We start from the raw sequence: 15,616 nt of genomic DNA on the forward strand, positions 1-15,616 counted from the left end.
CGGTATTTGCCGAGAAACTCGCCGTCGCCAAGAAAACCTTCGAAGAGATGGAGAGACTAGGCCTCTGCCAAAAGGCCTTCAGCCCTTGGTCCTCCCCTCTCCACCTCGTCAAGAAGAACGATGGTTCCTGGCGCCCCTGTGGAAACTACCGGCGGCTGAACATGATGAGGGAAACTGACCACTACCCACTCCCAAACATCGCCGACGTCACCACATACCTCAACGTGACCGGCGATGTTTATCTGAAAATGCTTAAGAATTGGCTAATGGATGAACTCACTGTAAATGAACATGAAGACTTCATTTTTCAACAGGACGGGGCTCCACCTCACTGGAAGCTCACTGTGCGGGCTTCTTACCTTAATGACAATCTACGAGGGAGATGGATCGGGCGTGCTGGTGATGAAGACAAAGTGCTGTTGAAATGGCCGCCACGTTCACCTGACCTAACACCTTGCGATTTTTTTCTCTGGGGTTATGTGAAGGGACTGGTCTATGTCCCTCCTCTTCCTGGAAACCTAGAGGAACTGAAGCAAAGAATCACTACCGCACTGGAGACTGTTACCCAAGACATGCTGCAGCGTGTTTGGGAGGAACTGGACTACCGACTTGACGTGTGCAGTGTCTCAGGCGGTACGGATATTGAACATTTCTGAAATCGTTCATGGAATCTACACACCTATGATTTTCTCATTCAGATTTGGAGGAATAAATCTTATGTTGTTCAGCATTAAGCCTGCTTACTAAGTATTTCAGCGGCTTTGACCCATCGTTTTTCGCTCATATTTCCGAAATAACCATTCACATCAGCATGGTATATTAGCACAGCCTAATTCACCCCCTGCCATAATTTTTGACGTTATAGTGCATTCACAAGTGTATTTAATTACGGTGTTTACTCTTGATATTAAGTGTGTCGTAGCCGACACCCGTAAAGTAAACCAAACAAGTGAATTTGGGATACACGAGGTAGTTTGTGATGACGTCACGACTTCACCTGTTTGATTTACTTCACAGGTGTCGGCTACGACACACTTAATATCAAGAGTAAACGCCGTAATTAAATACACTTGTGAATGCACTATAACGTCAAAAATTATGGCAGGGTGTGAATTTGGCTGTGCTAATATATCATACTGATGTGAATGGTTATTTCGGAAATATGAGCGAAAAATGATGGGTCAAAGCCGCTGAAATACTTAGTAGTTTAATTTGCCTTGCATATTTAGTTTCTGTGCTATTTACATCTCAAAGGATATAGATTTTTTAAACGCCCTGTGTGTGTATATATATATATATATATATATATATATATATATATATATATATATATATACATATGTGTGTGTGTGTGTATGTGTGTGTGTGTGTGTGTGTGTGTGTGTGTGTGTGTGTGTGCGTGCGTGCGTGCGTGCGTACGTGTGTGTGTGTGTGTGTGTGTGTGTGTGTGCGTGCGTGCGTGCGTGTGTGTGTGTGTGTGTGTGTGTGTGTGTGTGTGTGTGTGTGTGTGTGTGTGTGTGTGTGTGTGTGTGTGTGTGTGTGTGTGTGTGTGTGTGTGTGTGAGAGAGAGAGTATGAAGTACCAATGTCTGATCGGTTTGAAATACTTGGCTCTCTTGAGGACCTTGAAGAACTGTGGGACACTTCTAAATGTAAAACTGTGTTGTAACTTGTAAGATCGAAAAAATTGAAGAAAGTATTATCCGTAGCTGTACAGTGTGAACAAATGTCATAAGTAATGATTCACTGCGTCCTCTGGTCAGCAACATGAAATCTCAGTGGGGTAAGGTTCAAGGAGTACGGGGCACAGACACCCAATGTTGCATAAATGGACATACAACAATTGCTTGATTCATGTCACTCCTGCACCGGGTATGTTCCCACGCTTCGTCATCCAAAAGGAGACATAAAAGGGACATCGTGGACTGAGTGTGGCACCCTTGTCGATTCACTGGGCTCCGACATACTATCCTGAGCAATCATGTTCCGCTTCGTGGTCGCCTTCCTCGCGGTTTCTGCCGCATGGGCCAAACCCAGTGAGTAAAACTGAAATAGGAAATATTCCTTTCCTTTAAGATAAATCCACAAATAAGACAGTATCTGATGACAGGTATTTACTCTTTCACTGAGCAGGAGTCCTGGCGGCATCCAGAGCAAATGTATAAACCGCCAGCAGCAGTGAAAATGTTATTAATGCTCTAAATTATTAAGTGTTAAAAGATGAATAACCAACACTACTCGTCCTTCCGCAGGTCGCGTTCTGGAGGATGAGCTGACCCTCGAACTCCAAACGGCCTTCGAGAAGTATGACCCAATGACTATTGATAAGGTGTCGGGTATCCATATTACCACTGACCACTCAGAGTAAGTGAACGCTTTATCTATTGTAATGACATTTGCCATGTTTTTAGAAAATTACATGCGATAAAAAAAAAATAACAGAAAATCTAAATCTCTTGGGAACTTTGCAACTGTGTGTGTGTGTGTGTGTGTGTGTGTGTGTGTGTGTGTGTGTGTGTGTGTGTGTGTGTGTGTATATGTGTTTATGTATGGATATGTTATGTACATGATGATATGTTACAATTTGCATTAACTTTCTTTCCACACACACACACACACACACACACACACACACACACACACACACACACACACACACACACACACACACACACACACACACACACACACACACACACACACACACACACACACACACACACACACACACACACACACACACACACACACACTCACACACACACACACACACACACACACATATATATATATATATATATAATGTCCTCACTTTATTATAATTTAATCCGCATCCCTTTTCCAATGTTTTCATCATGTCTCCAACTTTAACCCTAACACTAAACTTGAAATTCCCAGCAGTCACGATTTAAACTTCAGTTACAAAAGCTTCGTGCTTGCATATTTGGTTTCCTTTCAATTTTCGTTCGGAATTTTGAAGGAGAAGGAGATGGAGGAAGGGGAGGAAAAAGAGGAAAAGGAGGAGGGGGACGGGTTTTAGGAGTCTCACTGAATGGTCCTCGTCTCTTTTCTTCTTCTTCCTTCGAATGACAGTTTGAACCTCGATGCCAACCGTGTCATCGTGTCGGACTTCAGCAAAATTGAAGTGACTAACTTCGTCCCCGCCATCCCAGGAGTTTCCAGCAAGGTAAGCCTCAAAGTCTGACTCCTGTCGGTCGTGTGGTGTCCTTAATAGTTCTTTTTGTAGGTGACGGGAGTACTTAAAAAAAAAAAAAAAAAAAAAAAAATTACCCTGAGCTGGTGATGAAATGTTTGTTTCCATATTTCACTCCTGATGGTGATTTGATTTAACGTCACAAACTCTTAACTATCAGGAGGCTAGGATGGTGCTTCTCACAGAAGACTTTGTAGTGTGGAATTTAATGAATAACGTCCCTCATGATTTATTTTGATGTTTCTATATAATTCTTTTCCATTTCTACACATTGGGTCTTGAAGTATTTGTGTTGTGTGTCCTTTTGTAGCATCGTTCATGGCTCAGTTGCTAACGTCTTGGCTTCGGATTATGTCGGCTCTGGTCAGGGTTTGAATCCCATGGCGGACCTTCTCAAATCCGCGCATATACATATATATATATATATATATATATATATATATATATATATATATATATATATATATATATATATTTGTGTGTGTGTGTGTGTGTGTGTGTGTGTGTGTGTGTGTGTGTGTGTGTGTGTGTGTGTGTGTCTACGTGAGAGAAATGTAGTGTTATCTTTGTAAATCACACAGATAAGCCACAGTCGGAGTGAAAGAAAAACTTGGGAGAATGTTAACGTTTATATTTCGGCTGCTAACTGCGAAGAGGTTTGAGAAATGTCACCTTGTATACCCCACACTTGAAGAGGGCTGCACTTAGTAGTCGAAATATAGAAATTAGCGTTTTACCCAGTTTTTCTTTCACTCCATCTGCGGGTTCTCTGTGTAATAGTGTATATTAAATCTTTTGTATTATTCTGATATGATTTAATCCATTTGATAACTTAGCCTTTAGGACATACCATCCAAGTCTTTGAATGATATTTTAAAATATTTTTTTTAAATGTTTTTTACTCTTTTTATTTTTTTACATTTATTCGTTTATCTACATTCATGTCAGGGATATTCAAATTTTCTTTGTTTACTGTTCATTCTGATATATTTGAAAGAGATTTTGACAGGCCAGCACAACTTGCCATTGCATATCTATTACAATGAGTGCAACTGCTAAACTACTGTGTAGTGAATGTATTTGTTCATTTACTAACTTAGATATATTTATATATGTAATGCTAGCGTAATCGTAAGCGTGCTGGCTTCGTATTCGCTTAGTTGTGGGTTCGAATCCCGCTCTCCTCTCCGATTCTTAGCAGTGACTTGCCTCACCAGTCCAAGCGCATAATAAGGCAAAGGTGAGGTCTTCGGACGCAGCTACTCAGCACCTCCTGGTATGGGCTCCTTACATATTTATATACAATTCTTCCGGTAGGTTCACATGTCCATCAAGATCCCGATGATTGACATAAGGACCGAGGATTACACGATGCAAGGAACTCATAGCGAAGGAGTCGTCGATGGGAGTGGTTCCGCATAGTTAGTGCTTACAAGTTGTCTTCGTTCCTCCGTTTTCTTTTTCATCCAAAGTACAGTACCCCTCACCCAGACACATGTTGAAAGTGATGTGTGAACGTGTGAGCGGGGTATCTGGGGTTTAACCAACGTGTTCGACAACCAAATACCCCGTTCACACGTTCAGACATCACTGTTCACACGTGTCTGTCGAACCGCGTTCGACGAACCGTTAGACCGTGACCTGACCTGACCTGACCTGACCTAACCTGACCTAACGTAACCTGACCCAACGTAACCTACATCTAACCTAACCTAATGTAACCTGACCCAGGCTAACCTAACTACGTAAAGAACCAAAGTGGGTGGGTTTAATGACAAACAGAATTGACACGGAAGTTATAACAGTTTTTTACCATTGAAATTTAAATGTCACTACTATTATTTGTTTCCTATGATTTTTTATTGAGGACATTCTACCTACAAAATAAATATCATAAGGAAGATATTGATTACCGTTTGAAAATCAATGACCACTGACGTATCAATTTCATTCATTTCGAAATTCAGTAGCACCATTATTATTAGTTTCCAACGATTTGTTCACGAAAAAAACAAAAAAAAAAAAAAATCTTGGGAGAAGTAGATTCCCTTAATTTAAAGTAAGAAAACAAACAAATTAATTCTAACTACTTTCCGAAACTCAATAAATACTCCCATGCCACGTTCTCTTACCTCCAGCCTATCCTTATTACTCTCGCCCTGCCCTGCCATCATTCAACACCTACATCACTATCTTCGTCATCCTCTCTCCTGCCAACATCTCTCACCTGTCGCCCTCCCCCTGCCCTCACTTCACACTTACCGCCTTCTGTCACACTATATTATCTCTGTCACCCTGCCTACATCTGCCAACATCCTGCCAACCTCTTTCGCCTGTCACCCTCTTCCCTGCCAACACTTTACATTTATCACCTTCTGTCACACTACACTATCTCTGTCACCCTGCCTACATCTGCCAACACCCTGCCAACATCTTTCCCCTGTCACCCTCTCCCCTGGCGACACTTCACCGTCTCCTCTGCCAACAGCATGACCTTCCACGGAGTGACAGCATCACTCAAGTTCGACACGGACAGCGTCACTTTCGTCCCGCTCTCGATGTGTGTCTCGAGAGGCAGCACCGTGGTCATTCTCTACAACGAGAGCATCGAGGTAGGGCGTTCTTGGTTCTTGGGTGGCTTCTGATACTGCGCCTCTTGTATCAGTTTCATCTGTTCCGACGGAACAAAAATACTTACATATCGTTTACCTCCAACACCATAATCTTTACTCACAAAACCTCTATCCCCATTGAGGAAGAGAGAGAGAGAGAGAGAGAGAGAGAGAGAGAGAGAGAGAGAGAGAGAGAGAGAGAGAGAGAGAGAGAGAGAGAGAGAGAGAGAGAGAGAGAATTACCATTGATTTATGATCCTAGCTGAGACTGTTGGTGTTCCTGTGCACTCATTTGACTTCTGAAATCTTACAAAGTATCACATAGATTATATCCATCTATTTTCGATAATGCTTAGATTATGTTCTCTCTGCATGCTTTCCGAACTTTGACAATTTATAAAAGGCACAGAGATGAGCATGTCCCTAGCAAACATGTCCACAACCCGTCTGGGGTATTGGCTGAATGTTATTTTGGTAAAGTAACATGCAGTTGATACTTTAGGGTCTATGTGGGGCGCCCCTACGGACCAGAGCCACACATCATTTTGTCTGTGATAGAAGAGGACTCTGTTCACAGAGAAATGATGACACTTTTATTATGCTGCGGTTATGCTGCGGTTATGCTGTTCCCAAACCCTTTGTTACTGTCCTGTACCACTTCTATGAATATTCATTTCCCTGTTTTTTTTGTCTTGTTTTTTTTTTTTTTTGCCTACTCTGTGGTGGGGGATAGAATGCTGCCACCAAGTATTCTCACTTGAATCGTAAGAGGCGAGAAAGACGGGACGGGGATTAGGACCAGGCTTTCTTCTCCCTGTAGCCCCACAGGGGACATTCCTAAAAAAAGTAAAAGCATAAGAGGGTCTAGGAGTTTTCCAACCAGTACCCTAAGGTTTGGGTCTTTTAATGTGCGTGGATGTAGTACCGATGAGAGTAAAAAGGGAAGAGATAGGCAGTATGTTTGTGAGAAGAAAGATGGATGTGTTGGCTTTGAGTGAAATTAAGCTGAGAGGGAAGGGTGAGTGTGAGTTTGGGAGTGTGGTTGGGAGGCTCTCAGGAGTGAAGAGAGGACGATAGAGAGAAGGGATGGCTATACTAGTAAGTGAAGAGATAGGTAAACGTGTAGGGGAGTGGAAGGAGGTTTCTTCAAGGTTAATGTGGATAAAGGTGAAACTAGGAAAGGAGATGTGGGACTTTGTAGGTGCATATGGGCAGATGGAGAGATGGTAATGGAAGAGAAGGCAGTAAGAGGAAGATGGGCAGAGTATTTTAGGGAGTTGCTAAATGTGAAGGAGGATAGGGAAGGAAATGTAGTTGCAGTGGAAAGTGCTAAGAAAATGACCGCGATGAGTGAGGAAAATTGAGGAGAAATAAGGAAGGATGAAGTGAAGGCAGTTATTAAGATGATGAGAGCAGGTAAGGCACCTGGTCTGGATGGATGTCATGCAGAATATCTGAAAAAAGGAGGTACAGTGATGGTGGACTGGCTGGTGAGGTTATCTAATATTTGTTTAAGAGAGAGTAGAGTGCCGGAGGACTGGAGGAATGCCTGTATAGTTCCACTTTACAAGGGAAAAGGGGACAAGTGTGAGTGTAGTAGTTTCAGAGGGATTAGCTTGTTAAGTGTAGTTAGGAAGGCTTATGGGAGGGTCTTCATTGAGAGGATTAGGAAAGGAACAGAGGGAGTAATTAGTGAGAAACAGTGTGAGTTTAGGACAGGTAGAGGTTGCATAGATCAGATCTTTGTGGTAAGACAGATATGTGAGAAAACTATAGGAAAAAGTAAGGATGTTTTGGGTCTTTTATGGATTTGGAAAAGGCTTATGATAGGGTAGACAGGAAGGCACTGTGGAAGGTATTGCAAACATATGGGATAGAAGGAAAGCTTTTAGGAACTGTCAAAAGTTTTTACGAGAGTAGTAGAGGGTGTGTCAGAATTAGAAATGGAGAGAGCGAGTGGTCTGAGGTAAAGGTGGGAGTTCGTCATGGATGTGTTATGTCGTCCTGGCTGTTCAATTTATACATGGATGGGGTGGTACAAGAGGTAAATATAAGGGTGGTGGGTCAGGGATTGGAGATGGTTAAAGAAAATGGAGAAAAGTGGTAGATAAGCCAGTTGTTTGCGGACGACACTGCGCTTGTGGCAGGATCAGAGGAGGAATTGGAGAAGTTAGTGACAGAGTTTGGGAAAGTGTGTGAAGGAAGGAAGTTGAAGATAAAGATGGGTAAATATAAGGTGATGAGATGTGCAAAGGGTGAAAGGGGCAGCAGACTGAAAGTGAGTATTAAGGGAGAGAGACTAGAGGAAGTGGATAGTTTTAAATACTTGGGTGCGAACGTGGCAGGAAAGGGAGGAGTGGAGGTAGAGGCAGAATGTAGATTAAGAGAAGCGAGTAAATGCCTTGGTGGATTAAAAAGTGTAATGAGGAATGGACATTTGGGAATGGATGCTAAGAGGAAATTATAAGAAGGAGTGATTGTGCCAACAGCACTGTATGGGGCAGAAACATGGAACATAAAATAGGAAGAGAGAAGGAGTTTGAATGTTTTTGAGATGAAGTATCTGAAAATTATGATAGGGGTTACTAGGCTGGATAGAGTGAGAAATGAGGAGGTGAAGAGGAGAACGGGGATGGAAAGGGAGTTGGGAGATAGGGTGAATGAAAGTATTGGAATGGCTTGGATACATGGAGAGAATGAGTGAAGAAAGACTAGTAAAAGAGGTGTGGAAGGCAGATGTGGAAGGGGTGAATATGAGGGGGCGACCTAGGATGAGATGGATGGATGGGGTAAAAGGGGCTTTGGGGAAGAATGGAATGTCTGTTGAGGAAGGATGGGAGAGGAGAGAAGACAGGGGTGAATGGAGAATGGTTGTATATGGATGATGCTGTGATCCATGAGATGGAATGGGTTGGGGGTGGGGGGTGAGGTAGTATGTGTGAGAAAAATTTGACGCAGCCCGAAGGGATTTCTACCCGTCTTCTCCTTTTCTGCATGAGGGGACGGAGAGGGGGGGGGGTCGCCGATTTATTGAAGCGTCCTTGCTGTGGATGTGATGTGTCTTGCGACACTGCTTCTGACCCAGGGCAGTGGACAAGGTGCAGGGATGACCCGTCATTCAGGAGGTGCCAAGATAAGAGGGAGGGAAGAGGGTGGAGGGGAGTGGAGTGTGATAGGGATGAAATGGGTGGGAGTAGTTTTTGTGCCTTTGTTTTTTGGATACCTCCCTTGTAAGGGAGAAAAAGCCTTGGTATATGTATGTATGTATGTATGTATGTATGTATGGTAATATGAGATAACAAAGATGAAAATATCACTGTGGCAAAAAGATAATACGTAAGAACATAATATGGGTGAGACTGCAAAATACCATAGAGCCTACATTGGACAGTTTCTTGTCCATTGCCACCAACCATTCCTATCCATAAAGTTATCTCATCTTCTCTGAAAAAAAAAAAAAAAAAATCAGCGCTCACTGCATGATTACTAAGTCTATTCCAATCGTTAACTACTTTGTTGGTAAACCAGTTGTTGCCTATTTCCTTCTTGATATACATCTGAATAGCTGTGAGATATCACGGGTGAAGTTCAGGTGTTCGCAGGAACATACATCACCTCGAGTCTCTCGTTTTCCGCCGCAGGGTAACTTCGACGGGCTGGATGACCTCAACAGCCACATCAGCGTGGAAATGGTGTCCATCGTCGCGGGGTTCGTGGACTACGTCAACGCAAACACCAACGCTATCGAAGACGCCGTCAACAATGCTCTCTGCAAAAAGTAAACAGCGATATCCATATTATTGAAGAAATAAATGCACATAAGGAAAGATTCATAATCGTTTCTTTTATTAGGAATCCCCAATTGGGAATGGAGACCGATATATAGGGAGAATGAATTAATAAATACCAGTAACAGACGGGAACTGGCCAGGCGATAAGGCACTAAACTGATACTAACACCAGAAACACGTTATGTGAATATCGACTCGAATATTTTGAGCCCATTTTACTTGAAAAAAGACGAAGATTTGGGGGGAGCTCATCAGGGTTTTAAAGTACTGATCTTTTATGGAATACTGACTGCATAAATGTTACGGATTCAGTACATGAGGGACTTCAATGACACCCCTATGGACCAGAGTCACACGCCATTATCATAAATGATTGGAGACTAATCTCTACTCGAATAAGAACGCTGAACACTTTCAATTTCTACTCTCCCTCCTTGCTGCTATCCCCCTTCACCACCTGTATAACTTATCCTCAACATAAGAATGAAGGAGGCTGCAAGAGACCATAAGGCCTACACTAGGCAGCTCCGTATGCATCACCACTTGTCATTCCCATCCATAAAGTTGTCTAATCGTTTCTTAAAACAACTGATAGTTTCAGCGCTTACCCCATGGTTATTAAGTTTATTCCATTCGTCGACCACCCTATTAGTAAACCAATTCTTGCCTATTTCCTTTTTAAATCTAAATTTGTCCAGTTTATAACAATTACTGCGAGTCCTGCCCTGTTGTTTTAATATGATGACCTTGTTTGCATCACCCTTGTTAAAGCCTTTGATCCAGTTGAACACCTCTATTAGATCACCCCGCACTCTGCGTCTTTCCAGAGAGTGTAAGTTAAGGTGCCTAAGCCTCTCTTCGGCGTGATATTGATCCCAAGGATAGAAGTGTTGGTTATCAGCGGTAAAATACAGATACAACGTCAGTGTTGGGGATATTTTCACAGTGAATGCTAACCAGATAAAAACAGCGGGTTGAAACTAGCAGTAAATAGATTTTTCCTGATGTAGGTCGAAACGGTTTTGTCAGATTTGCAGTTAATGAATTATATAACTTTACATAAGATCAATGGAATGTAGTACTGCTCTAAGTTTTAATGTTAAGTTGGATGAAAACCTAACTTGTAATACCTTTCGACTAGTTAATTTATATATTTGGTTACTGGGCTTTTGACAAAGGGATTGCTGATGCGGCGAGGAGATTGAACGCCTTTACTCGTCACTTTTATGCAAAATGTCTTTTCTTTGATTGCTTTATTCTCACAGGTTAATATATACATATCAATGTGATTTCAATGTTTCATTCATTTTCTATGATTTTCATAACCGAGCAGTTTTTAGAGCCACGTGGATGTTGTCGCCATTCAGTCAGTCAATCAATTAGTCCCTCAGTGATTCAATCAGTCTGTCAGTTGATGGGTTTTTATATAAATTCCGTGGGATATTGACAAAAGCCTATTATTCTGGTGAGAGCAGTAGTCTATTTTCAGCAGTGCTAACACAGAACAACCAGTGAGTCTTTTCAAACTAATTGGCCTGTGGATTCCCTACTTCCTTTCCTCTCCCTCTCCCTCCCCCCCCTCTCTCTCTCTTTCTCTCTCTCTCTCTCGTTCTCCCTTTCTCTCTCTCTCTTTTTCTTTATCACTCTCTCTCTCTCTACTTCCCCCTTCTCTTCTCCTCTCTTATCCTCTCTCTTTCACTCCCTCTCTACCTCTCTCTCTTTTTTTCTCTCCTCCTCCCCTCTCTCTCTCTCTCTTTCTCTCCCTCCCCCCTCTCTCTCTCTTTCTCTCTCTCCATCTCACCCTTGGTCGTCCCCTCATGTTCACTCCTTCCACCTCTGCCTTCCACACCTTTTTTACTAATCTTTTTTCACAATTTTCCATGTGTCCAAACCATCCTAATACTCTTTCATCGACCCTATCTCCCAACTCCCTTTCCACCCCCGTTCTCCTCCTCACCTCCTCGTTTCTCGCTCTATCCAGCCTAGTAACCCCTATCATACTTCTCAGGCACCTCATCTCAAACACATTCAAACTCCTTCTTTTCCTCTCTTATGATCCATGTTTGTGTCCCATATAGTGCTGCTGTCGACACAATCACTCCTTCATACAATCTCCTCTTAGCATCCATTCCCAAATGTCTATTTCTCATTACACTTTTTAATCCCTCAAGGAATTTATTTGCTTCTCGCAATCTATATTCTACCTCCACCTTCACTCCTCCGTTTCCCGTCACATTCGCACCCAAGTATCTAAAACTATCTAGTTCCTCCAGTCTCTCTCCCTTAATACTCACTTTCAGTCTGCTGCCACTTTCTCCCTTTGTAAATCTCATCACCTTACTTTTATCCACATTTGTCTTCAACTTCCTTTTTTCGCATACTTTTCCAAACTCTGTCACTAACTGTCTCAATCCCTCCTCTGATCCTACCACAAGCACAGTGTCGTCAGCAAACAACAACTGGTTTATCTCCCCTTTTTCTCCATTTCCTTTAACCATCTACAACCCCCGATCCATTACCGTTGCGTTTACCTCTCACACCACCGCATCCATGTATAAATTGAACAGCCATGGCGACATAACACATCCATGGCAAAGTCCCACCTTTACCTCAAACCACTCGCTCTCTCCATTTCTGATTCTAATACAAGCTCTACTGCTCTCGTAAAAATTCTTGACTGTTCTTAACAGCTTTCCTTCTATCCCATATATCTGCAATACCTCCCAAATTGCCTTCCTGTCTACCCTATCATAAGCCTTTTCCAAATCCATAAAAGCCCAAATAACATCCTTACCTTTTCCTAAAGCTTTCTCACATATCTACTTCTTACCACAAAAATCTGATCCATGCAACCCCTACCTGTCTTAAACCCGCACTGTTCCTCACCTATTACTACCTCTGTTCCTCTCCTAATCCTCTCAATCAAGACCCTCCCATAAGCCTTCCCAACTACACTTAACAAACTGATCCCTCTGAAACTACTACACTTGTAGTGTTCTGCAGCCAACACGTGGAGTGTCCCCTTTAAGACTCGTGACCGCCAAGTACAGGACAAGACTATTGGTCACCCCTTAGCACGACACGCATTTGATTAATTCATATTCACATAAATATGTATTTTCACTCCAGCAACTTTATTTATTTTGTAAATAAAAAAGTATTCCTCTGTACCCTGTAACAAGGATATATATGTATTGTACAAATATTTTAGATTATTGTATACTAAAAACAAATAATCAAGAATTTCGCCACCATTGTTGTATATAAGATCATCGACATTTTCAATTAATAGTGGACAGTCCACAATATTTTAATAATAACTGAGCAACTGGGTCTGCCCCACATCTATCTTGACTCCAACTTCCTTCCATTTCAATCTTTCCTTACACTAGACTCCGCATCCCCCCCTCCCCTGCCCTCTAACTCTAATTAATAGTGGTCTGACATGAAATTAACTTAAAATATCCTAGGAAAAGCTCACTAGCACTCGTTTCAGGCTGGCTGCTTCCAACAAGGCCGACTAGTAGTGAAGTCGACATTGGTGACATTACACACTCACACTTGTTCCCTCTTCCCTCGTAAAGTGGAACTATACAGACACTCCTCCAGCCTTCCGGCACTTTACTCTCTCTTAAACAAACACTAAATGACCTCACCAATCAGTCCACCATCACTGTACCTCTTTTTTTTCTTTCCTTTTTTCTTTTAGACATTCTGCAGGACACCCATCGAATCCATGTGCCTTAACTGCTTTCATAATCTTAACAACTGCCTTCACTTCATCTTTCCTTATTTCTCCTCCGTTTTCATCACTCATCACTGTCGCTTTCTTAGAGCCACCCACTGCAACTACCTTTCCATCCCTGTCCTCCTTCACATTTAAAACTCCCTAAAATACTCTGCCCATCTTCCTCTTACTGCCGTCTCTTTCATTATCATCTCTCCATCTGCACCATTTACCTTTTCTTCTCTACTTGATTTGCCTCCTCTTCCTCTCTTAATTTCTTTCCAAAACATCTTTTTATAACTTTCAAAAATTTCTATCACACTCTTACCCCATTTTACATCTGCTCTCTTTTTTGCCTTTTTCATTTTATACTTTACTTCTCTTTTCTTTTCTTTGTAGCTCTCGTATGATTCTCTCGTCCTATTTTGTAACTAATTTGTGAATGCTCGATTCTTCTCTTCTACAACTTTCTTTGCTTCCTCATCCCACCACTCACAACCCTTCCATCTATTTCCTCCCGTCCTTCTTATTCCACACACCATCTTTGCACACCTTGTAACTCCCTCCTTGAACCATCCCCATTTCTCCCCTACTCCTAGCTGTACTCTATCCTTCACTCCCTCCCACGTCTAAGCTTTTTCTTGTACTCCTCCTTTTCTTCCTCATTTAAGCATTTTAATTTAAGCACCTCTCTCTGTCCTTTTCCTCTTTCTTCATCTATCCTTCACTCTCAATTTACCTTCCACCAAAAAAATTATTTGATATTTCCCCACTCTCTTCCCATAGGACATGTACATCCTTAACTCTTCCTACTATTCTCCTGGTTACCACTATATAGTGCATTAACATCCTATCTACCATCCTTTCATCCACCACCCTCTCCCATGTGTACTTATGCTTGACTTTCTTCCTAAACACTGTATTTGCTATCATCAACTCTCTTTCTAGACACATCTCCACCATCAACTCTCCACTACGATTTTTTTTCTGGAACTCCACACTTCCCAACCACTCCATCTATTGGTTCATTTCCTACCCTAGTATTAAGGTCTCTCAATACCATTGCATTTACATTTCTTCCTAAACCCTCTATGCACTCATTTAAATCTATCAAAAATGCCCCCCTTTCCTCTACACTCTTCTCACTACCAGGACCATATGTACTTACGAAAACCCCCATCTCTCTTCCCAGTTTCACCCTCCTCCACATTACTCTTGAAGAAACCTTCTTCCACTCCACCACACACTTACCTATCTCTTTACTTACTACTATAGCCACCCCTTCTCTCCCTCGTCCTCTCTTCACACCTGAGAACCTCCCAACTACACTCCTAAACTCAAACTCGCCCTTCCCTTTCAACTTTGTTTTAGTCAATGCCAACACATTCATCTTTCTTCTCATAAGCATACTGCCCATCTCTTCCCTTTTACTCTTATCTGTACTATATTCACGCACATTAAAAGACTCAAACCTTAGGGTTCTGGTTCTAAAACTCCTCCCAGACTCTCTTATGGCTTTTTTTTTTTTAAGAATGCTCCTTTGGGGGCTACAGGGAGAAGGATGCCTAGCGTAAGCATTGCTAACCATCACCTACCACGCACGTAATTCACATGTTTGCAACATAGCGAGACTCCCCTCTTGCTTACCTTGCATTTCCCAGAACATACATCTATCGCAGCACATTTCAAGACAAACAAGATATAGATACCCAATGTCACCAGACTAACCTATTAAAAATCCTTTATTATAACTGCCCTATTATATTACCCATAAGCTAACATATATATAATATACCTAACAACACCCACCAACTATACGACTAACCCTCATATATAAAACTGACCCCAATGTATAGAATAGCGAGACTAACGCCTTTACTTACAACAACCCACTAACCCCCTATATTAACCTACGACACCTATGTCACGAACGCCAGAGCTGGGTAGGTCAAGAGCCTACCGGCCAGAGTTGGGCAGGTTAAAAGCCTACCAGCCAGAGCTAGGCAGGCCGAAAGGCTGCCAGCCAGTTGTGCCCTAGGTCAAGCCCTGGCACTTACTGTATCTTGCCCACAGGGGCCATTTGTAGTTTGTTAACCAGATTCCTTCACTGTTAATAAATAGAAGAAAACTCCCGTTTTGGAGTTTATCTCGCCCGCATTAAGTCTATCCTATGTAACCGCAACCATTATCGGTTACACTAGTCCTATCCCTGTCCCATTTTGTCGCCTTTTACGACTCAATTTTTTCCTCCACCACAAGGTTCAGCGAAATGA

General features: G+C 42.1%; 1 protein-coding gene across 1 annotated transcript; it reads left to right on the forward strand.

The window, feature by feature from the left end:
* The first annotated feature begins 1,918 nt into the window (after nucleotides 1–1,918).
* LOC143032137 (uncharacterized) lies at nucleotides 1,919–9,661 on the forward strand. The gene is made up of 6 exons (XM_076196596.1): nucleotides 1,919–2,035; nucleotides 2,252–2,363; nucleotides 3,093–3,186; nucleotides 4,531–4,634; nucleotides 5,702–5,825; nucleotides 9,467–9,661. Exons 1-6 carry the CDS (start codon nucleotides 1,981–1,983, stop codon nucleotides 9,605–9,607), a joined length of 630 nt encoding a protein of 209 aa, XP_076052711.1. The 5' UTR covers nucleotides 1,919–1,980; the 3' UTR covers nucleotides 9,608–9,661.
* The last annotated feature ends 5,955 nt before the right edge of the window (nucleotides 9,662–15,616 follow it).

This window comes from Oratosquilla oratoria, chromosome 13, assembly GCF_046742065.1.
Source record: "Oratosquilla oratoria isolate Oo_2021 chromosome 13, ASM4674206v1, whole genome shotgun sequence".
Lineage (NCBI taxonomy): Eukaryota > Metazoa > Arthropoda > Malacostraca > Stomatopoda > Squillidae > Oratosquilla > Oratosquilla oratoria.

Excerpts from the sequence above, each read along its gene's own strand:
- LOC143032137 (XM_076196596.1), top strand. The coding sequence starts at position 1,981 with ATGTTCCGCTTCGTGGTCGCCTTCCTCGCGGTTTCTGCCGCATGGGCC. Across the intron at positions 2,036-2,251 it reads TGCCGCATGGGCCAAACCCA|GTCGCGTTCTGGAGGATGAG; the intron begins GTGAGTAAAACT and ends GTCCTTCCGCAG. Across the intron at positions 2,364-3,092 it reads ATTACCACTGACCACTCAGA|TTTGAACCTCGATGCCAACC; the intron begins GTAAGTGAACGC and ends TTCGAATGACAG.